The sequence below is a fragment of the Prunus dulcis genome, chromosome 6 (assembly GCF_902201215.1).
Source record: "Prunus dulcis chromosome 6, ALMONDv2, whole genome shotgun sequence".
Classification (NCBI taxonomy): Eukaryota; Viridiplantae; Streptophyta; class Magnoliopsida; order Rosales; family Rosaceae; genus Prunus; species Prunus dulcis.
In genome coordinates, this window is record NC_047655.1 from 12,371,776 (window position 1) to 12,379,782 (window position 8,007).

The 8,007-nt window shown below is 37.7% G+C and overlaps 1 protein-coding gene across 3 annotated transcripts; it reads left to right on the top strand.

Moving 5' to 3' along the window:
• Nucleotides 1–1,135: 1,135 nt before the first annotated feature.
• On the top strand, nt 1,136–6,425 carry LOC117631756. Of its 3 annotated transcripts, none has more exons than XM_034365049.1 (4): nt 1,136–1,298; nt 1,548–1,848; nt 4,504–4,751; nt 5,939–6,425. In XM_034365049.1, exons 2-4 carry the CDS (start codon nt 1,605–1,607, stop codon nt 6,293–6,295), a joined length of 849 nt encoding a protein of 282 aa, XP_034220940.1. In that variant the 5' UTR covers nt 1,136–1,298; nt 1,548–1,604; the 3' UTR covers nt 6,296–6,425. The 3 variants fall into 3 exon arrangements, with proteins under 3 accessions (XP_034220940.1, XP_034220938.1, XP_034220939.1); XM_034365047.1 differs by having other exon boundaries at nt 1,139–1,298; nt 1,500–1,848; XM_034365048.1 differs by having other exon boundaries at nt 1,139–1,298; nt 1,505–1,848.
• The last annotated feature ends 1,582 nt before the right edge of the window (nt 6,426–8,007 follow it).

Genomic DNA, 8,007 nt, shown 5'->3' on the forward strand with positions numbered 1-8,007 from the left:
TCTCATTGCCCGTGATAGGGGAATGACTAACGTTCACCCAAGACTGACACAACGCAATATCTTCCTGAGTTGTCCACGAGCCTCCGACTTCGACGGAAGTTGCCATTTGTTTTTTTTTTTTATATAAAAATGGAAAGTAGTAGAAAAATGTGAGTGGAGAGTAAAAAATATTGGAAGGAGAAGAGTTTGTATGGAGAATTGATGTAGAAAGTGAATAATGTGAGTTGAGAGTAAAAAATATTGGAATGAGAAGAAATTGTATGAAGATTTGGTGTGGAAAGTAAATAAAATGGTTAGGTATTTATAGGGAAAAAATACATAATTTTTTGGTAATTTTTTTTTTAAAATTTATAATTTATTTCAATTTTTTTTAGCCAAAAAAAGGAGGACCGTCGGATTTCTAGAAAAAAAAACCATCGGAGTGTCCCGGTTGATACACGTGGCACATGCTCGTTGGATTCTATCAGCGGTGACGTCAGCGAGCGGAAGTCAAATTCTTTTACCATTAGCTCGTGAAACTCACGCGCCAACGGTAAAAAAAATTTGAATTACCGTGCACTAACGTCACAGCCCTCGGGTTGAAGCCCAGGCGAAACCTGCCCTTGGGTTTGCCCGAGTTGGTGGGACCCAGCTCTTGCCCCGGCCTTGTCTTTCGCGCTAGAGGGTGTTTGGTCTTGCCAGGGAAGCCTTTTGCCCGGGTTATGTGCAGCGCTGGAGCTGCTCTTATGGGTGGAAATGCTCTAAAGGGTCCATAGGTAATCAAACAATGTTAATAAATAAGATCAAAGTCGAGCATAACTTTTTTTTTTTTGACCAAAAAAAAAAGAGTAATATCTTTTCCTTTTCCATTCATATGTTTTTTTTTTAAAATACAAATGACAATTTACTCCAAAAAAAAAAAGAGTAATATCTTTTCCTTTTCCATTCATATGTTTTTTTTTTAAATACAAATGACAATTTACTCTAAAAAAATCTAATCTACATAAAAGAGAATTTGAATTTAAATATAAAGAGACGGACGCAGTATCGTGGCCAATTTGCCTAACTTATGTCTTCTTACTCATCTGTTTTTTGAAAGAAACAACAAACACCTGCCGAGATGGCACCGACCTGGGCCAACTGTTGCTAGTAAACAGAAAACTGGAAATACAAAGCCAAAGCCCATCAAGGGGGGATGGTTGTTGTGGTCCATAACAAAACCCATTTAAGACACAAACGGTTTTCTGGAGTCTGGTTCGATTTTCGGCCTCAACTACCAGGAGAGGCCGATAAAGAAATCAAGAAAAATCAAAACTGTGGTAAGAAAGATCCTTTTTTTCCTCTCAATGAATGTTCTTCTTTTAACAATTTTCAATCTTTCTCTTCTTTTGGTTTCAATTTTAAGTTTTTGTTTCCTTTTTCAAATTTAATTGTTAGCCTTTTGATTCAACTGGTTTGGCGTATGTATGAGTTGAGCTTGCATGCCATGTGTTTGATAGAATGTCCGAATGTGTGTACAGTACAGGAAGTATATACCGAGAAGATTGAATTGGTTGTCTGTTTGTTAGGTCCAGCTTTGAAGTTTGAAGTTTGAAGTTTGAAGGTGACACTTTTTCGTGGAGTTTATGATGAGACGGCAGGGGCAGTATGGTGATTCAGGAGTGAACACATATGCTGCTGCTGCTCCGATGCATCATATGTCTGGCCAGAGGATGGAGCACAAATCTAGTCATTTTGAAGGACGATTGGAAGCCTTCACTCCAGAGAGGGACAATCCATATGCATCTTCAAAATCAGAGGGCCAATGGAGATGGGAAAGGGATGGATCAAAAGGGTCAAATCCAATGGCATCTCATATGTACAATGAAGGCAAGTGTTGCGGTCAACTCTCTCTCATATACGGATATGCTGAGTCTGGGTTTGTTGTCATATGAATTGCTAAATCTGAAGTTCTTGTTTAATTTTTATTTTTAATTTTAGTTTATGGTATAAGTCAAATAACACTTAAATTCTGAATCAATAATCAGATATTTTCTTTTCTAGTTTGTTAAAGGCTAAAAAATTCGGGCAAAGTGATTATTATAATAATTAGTCGGTCATTCAAGTCTCTAAACCAATGTAATTGTCAAGAGTGTTAAGGACTTTCAGAACTCTATAAAAGATGTTGGTTGTACGCATTTGATTTTATTTCCTAGCACAAATCTTAATAACTTTAGCTACTCCTCTCACTCGTCTCACAAAATTGATGGAGTCGTACACCTGTAAAAGACACTCTGGGGCTCAATCTAGGAAAGTCGTAGCAGGGTTTTAATAAAGGAATTCAGTCATTCCTGTTGTGAAGAAATCATGTCGTATTTGTACATTTCTTACCTTCTCCTAGCAGGACGTGGAAGTATAACTCGTCCTGTTGTACCATAATTGTCATGAATCCTGAGTTTGTAATGAAGAAAAGAAAGGAATCTCTTATTTTTGGTCCTTGTTTCCTTGCTGGACTTAATTCCAGAACTAATTAGAGATAGTTATTGACTTTCCTTTACTGGATAGTCTTGGGTCTCAAGGCTGTTCACTTGGAGCTAAACAAACTCTGTTGGCCTACCCAGCGTCCTATACCGTTAGGATCTTATTGATATTGCCACGTCAATTTTTCTCTTTTTGGGTATTCGTGCCAGTAGCACTCGTCAACTTTAGACTGGCCTGCTTTTGCACCCCTGTACTTGTTCTGCTGTTCTCTACTTCTGATTGGGGGAGAGGGAAAATTTAATTCAACTCCTTTCCGTATGCTGACAGTTGGCACCGATAGCCAAACAACTCAGAGTCTGACAGTTTATGCCGTGGACTCTTGTAACAACGAGGCATAAGTCTTAATTTCTTGAGGACTGTTCATTCAAGGATCAAGATGAGTTCAGAAATTAGTCAGCATCTCTCCATTTGCCACCTTCATGGTGAATACGGAAGTACAGTGCTTCGTTGCCAAGAATTCCCAGTGTACTAAGGTATGAACAACTCGCACGGCTTTGTAAGCTAGGGATAGGTCCGGCGGCATATGCTTAACCTTGAGGAGGGCTGGTCCTGACAGAGTGGATATACTTGACACTGGTGAGTGTTCTCTTCTCCTTCCAACGCCATTTTATTCTGGGAAGTGATAAATATGCTCCACAGGATCCACTTTCCCACTGATTATTGAACATCTTGAAGTTTGGGGTTGAAACTCTTTTGGATTTGGATGTAGTTAGTGCGAGATGATTGGTTGATCCTTTAGGCATCCTGCATAGACAGTTATTCTCGAATTGAAGGGGAGACAGAGATGGAGATGCCAGAGACGAATGTGAGGCCTCAACGATAAGCTAAGTATACCTTTGTATCCTCTCAAATGTTACTCCATTCTCTTCTTAGGTTTTGCTCTTCCCTGTAGCTCGCCACCCATTCAACGGGCTCCTTTTGCTTCTCCAATCTTTCCCAGAGCAATTTGTTCTCACGTGATGCTCCTAGGGTAGGGTGATTGGTTGGGGCCAAATAAACTCCTTTTCCAGTTGGGCTCCAATAGCTTGTATTGCCACATTACTTTGCCTAATTTTTAATGTTCGTGCCAGCAGAAATTGTCCACATGTTAGCTTTACCCAGGCTTAATTTTATATTCCGACATGTAAACCCCCATCCTCGCGTTCAGCAAGATTGAAACATAGCTATTTTTTGTTTAATTCCTGGGCTGTATCATTTGTCTTTTAAGATCTGCTGTGTTTTCTTTAGCCAAATCTTCAACCAAGCATGATTTGGTATTGGCTGTTTTGCCAATAAAGTTTATCTGTAATAATATACATAAGAGCTAAATGCTGTCATGATAGGAGCATAGAGTGCATGTTATGTTGATCTCATTTTATTTACATTAATATGTAGATGTGAAATTGTTTGATGTTATATTTGGGTTAGCGGTGTACTTGTTATGGTTTACATTTTTATATTATTCTACAAGCTTGAGAGGCATATGACTATGGAAAAATTATTTATTCATTGTCAATGGTAGTTGAGGTAAATCCCTAAATATTAACAGATACCAGGCCCTCTATATGTACTCATGAGGGTAACAAGGGAGAAAGTGATAGAGGGTCCCATTAGGGTACCTCCATATGTTCAACAAACAAAAGAAGTTGAGTTTTATTAGTGGGACATAGTTGAGTTAGAAACCTTTGTCATCTTTCCAAGACATTTTGTAATTTTTATGCGGACAAAACCGTAATTGCCACTAACAAAACATTTTAGCTTGCTGTAGTCCTTCCGTGTGATCCCCATCTTTTTTTACTTTTTTTTTTTGGCACTGTCATATTTTTGTTATAACATTCCTATGATTTTATTGTCACTAGCAAAGGTTATGATATAGAAGTGCTCACCTGAGCGGGCCATTGGAATCCAACGGCTGTGTTGGATTAGTCGCTCAGGTGAGGGCCTCTATGTTATGGCATGCCTTAAGTTCTTTTCTTGTTGAAATTTTGAAATGTGTATGCTTAGGGTCGCATGCTTGTTTTGCAGGTCAAGGGGGTGATACATCAAGATCCTATTTCCAGGGTCAAAGGCCTGATCCAAAACTTGCCATGGAGAAACAAAACAACAATGATTCCCGATCTCAATCTCATAATGAAGATATGGACCTTGGGTATGAGGACAAGCCTTCCTCACAGGCTTTTGAAGAACTTGAGCAGAAATTCCTTGGCGACATTAGGAAACTAACCAAGGAACAGAACGATGCTGAGGATGCAGAAAATGCTAGACACAAAGAGGTTAGTTTATTTTTGAAAATGTATTTTCTTCTTATATTTATGCTTGTTATTCTGTTGGATTCCCAAATTTCTTATGGGCTAAGTGGATTCTCTGGGGCTTTGTGGTCATATGAATTACACTTGTGCCTCACCTTTTTCTTTTTGTTTTCTGAAAACAAAGAATAGTATTAATTTATCAGAAAAGTAGAAGTGCATTTTCTCTTAGATAGCCTTTCCTTTATGCTTGACTTGTAAGCTCATTGTGAACAGCCAGATATGCATTATGAAGTAGAACCCAAAATCTACAATAAAATACTTTTTTCGCAATACACATTTAGGGCTCATTTGGGAGTGTTTATGTAGAACTGATTTTTTACTCATTAGTGATTTTGCAAGAGCAGCACAGACTGTAAATTAGAAAGTTAGAAACAGAAAACTCTGCAAACAGACTCAAAAAAAGGAAATAAAAAATAAAAAATACAAGTACAACAGAGAATATAGCAATAACTTCCTCTATTACATAGCCAAAGAGATTGCAGAAAAGAGAGAACTCTGCAAAACACAATAGAGGACAACAGGCCTCAGGCGCCATGGTGCTATTGGCAGCCCTGAGTGGCTTGGCAGTTGAAGGGTCATTTGTATGCTTGATGGGGTTCAGCTTCTTGGCATCAGTGACACTACTGGTTGTAAGCTCATGGCTTCTGTTGATTTTCAGCCCTCTGCTGCTCGGTTTGTGTTTCTGGGAGCATAGCCTATTTGGGCATTTAGTAAAAATAATAAGGATAATATGGGAATTTTAAAAGTTTCATTAAAGCCCCCAAATGATTCCCGTGTTTTACAAAAAATCACTTCTAAGGAGAAGCACCTCCCATGTGCTTCTCCATTAAATCACTTGAAGTATACGCATTTAAAGCACTTTTTTTGCCAAACACTTCATTTCTTAAACAAGAGTGATTCTATCCCTTTGGAAGTGATTTTGGCCCTCCCATAATCACTCCCAAACGGGCTCTAAATTTAGGTTTCTTTTTCTTTAGTTTGCTTAAATTAACCAAAAGTTTCCCTGTTTCACATTTTCTTTTTCTCTTGCGTTCTGTTCTCTTTTTCTCACATCCCATCTATAATTGGGGGTCATGCTTCTTTTTTTGTAAATAATTTAAGATGTTCATTTGTCTTCCACCTTACGCATTAGTGATTCATCTGTTTCTCAGAAAATTGGTGCGATAAATGCTCAGTATGAAGAACAACTAGTAGCACTTCGGGCGCGGCATGCAAGTCGTAGAGACGAATTGCTTCGTAGGGAATCAAATGCCCGGCAGCATCAGTACCAGCAGTCAGTAATGGATCGTTACCCTAACAGCAGCATGGGCCCCTCTGAACTTCGTGGTTACAGTGGAGTTGCAGCCTCAGCTGCTGGTGGCGAAGGGCACCGAGCCTATAATACTGATCAATATGAGTCCTACAGAGAGCGGGCTCGATTTCTTGGAGGTTCTCGTGATCATGGGTTTGAGCCTAGAGGTCCATATCCAGGAGGCCGAGTTTATGATACCGGCTCGCGCTATTACTAAGTTAGCATTGTTTGTTAACCTTGCTCTAGTTTTTCTTCACCAGGTTTATGTTGGTTAGGCACCTTATTATAGTAAACATATTACTGTCATTTGTGTTTTAATGATAAATTATGCAGTGTGCTTTGGTGTATTGCTTCTGGTTAATTAGTATAAAATCTTACATGTTTTAATAAGTGCATAATGAATGTCGCCATTGACATGCTAGTTCTAGGACATCTCTTGTGTGCTCTTAACGCTCCTGGCACCTGCATTGCGCTCCCTTGGAGTTTTGGAGGAGCTCTTATTCTTCTCATATGTGCATGAAAGTTTTGCAAAGAAATAACCATCACTTAGTCTAGTTGGGGCTTTTAATGGTAGAGCATTCATCCTCATATGTGCATGAAAAGAGTTCCAAAAAGAAACCAATTACCTTCCCTTCCCATAACGACGCATTTACTTACATGGAAGGAGTATTGGAATGATTTCGATTTCTAATTTTCCCCTGGTGTTTATTAAAGCATGAGTAATTTGCTTACATGGAAGGAGTATTGGAATGATTTCGATTTCTAATTTTCCTCCGGTGTTTATTAACGCATGAGTAGTGCAAAATTTCTTATGTGTTTACTAACCACATACAAAATCAAGAAGTATGTAAGTTCTAGATCACAATATGAAATCCAATACTTGATAGATCAATAATTATATATATATATATATATATATATATATATATATATATATATATATATACTGGGACGCTGGCTACCGCGATGTGGAGATTGAATGCCCCTCCAGTTCTGCTGTAACTCTCTTATCTTCTCCTGCTGTTCCAACTCACCCTCTCTACAGCATCATTTCCTGCTGTAAAATGAAGATCCATGAATCCTGGTGTTGTGCAATTAAGATCTACCATGAACAAAATGTAGATGTTGATGCTTTGGCTACCATAAGTTATAATCTTGGCCCTGGTCTCCATGTCTATGATAAGGTTCCCGACTTCCTTGAACATATTCTTGCTGCAGATGCTAAGGGCGCTGTGAGGCCACGTTCTTTTGTTTTGTAGTTTGTTTGGTTTGCGCTTTTAGGAGGCCGCCGCCCCGCCCCCACCCCCCAAAATAATAATAATAACAGTCTTTTCAATTAATCTAATTTATAGGAAAGTGAATTTGAACTTAAAGTGCAAGTAGGCTTATAAAAATGGGCCCAATTTCTTGTTTATAAATTGTAAATTTAGAATAATACAATGACCAGTTTAGCTAAATTATTTTCTTAGTAACCAAATTGAAATTTTGTGTTACCAAACAAGTATTAACCCTTAGATTTATTATCATAATTAACTTACATTATATCTTTGTTTTCTTTTTTAAACATTAGAGGGAATCGAATCATTAACTTATCCTAATCGTAACCCACCATTCCACCCTCTCTCACCACTTGAGCTAACCCCAAAGATTTTATATATTAGCTTCTTTGGTTGCATGTATTCTTTTTAATTTGTTGTAAGCCCAATCATGTCTTCTAATTGTGAATGTATTCAAATTTACAAAATAAATTTTATATGCTATATATATTTGTGGGTAATTAAATTGTCCTATCTGTTATTACTCCTAACAATAATAATAATTGTTATTTGCACCCAGATTCAATATTTTCTTATTTTAAAATTGATTAGTTATTTGAGTATCATCATAATATTTTTAAATTTATTTATTATATTCGTTTATTTACTCAAT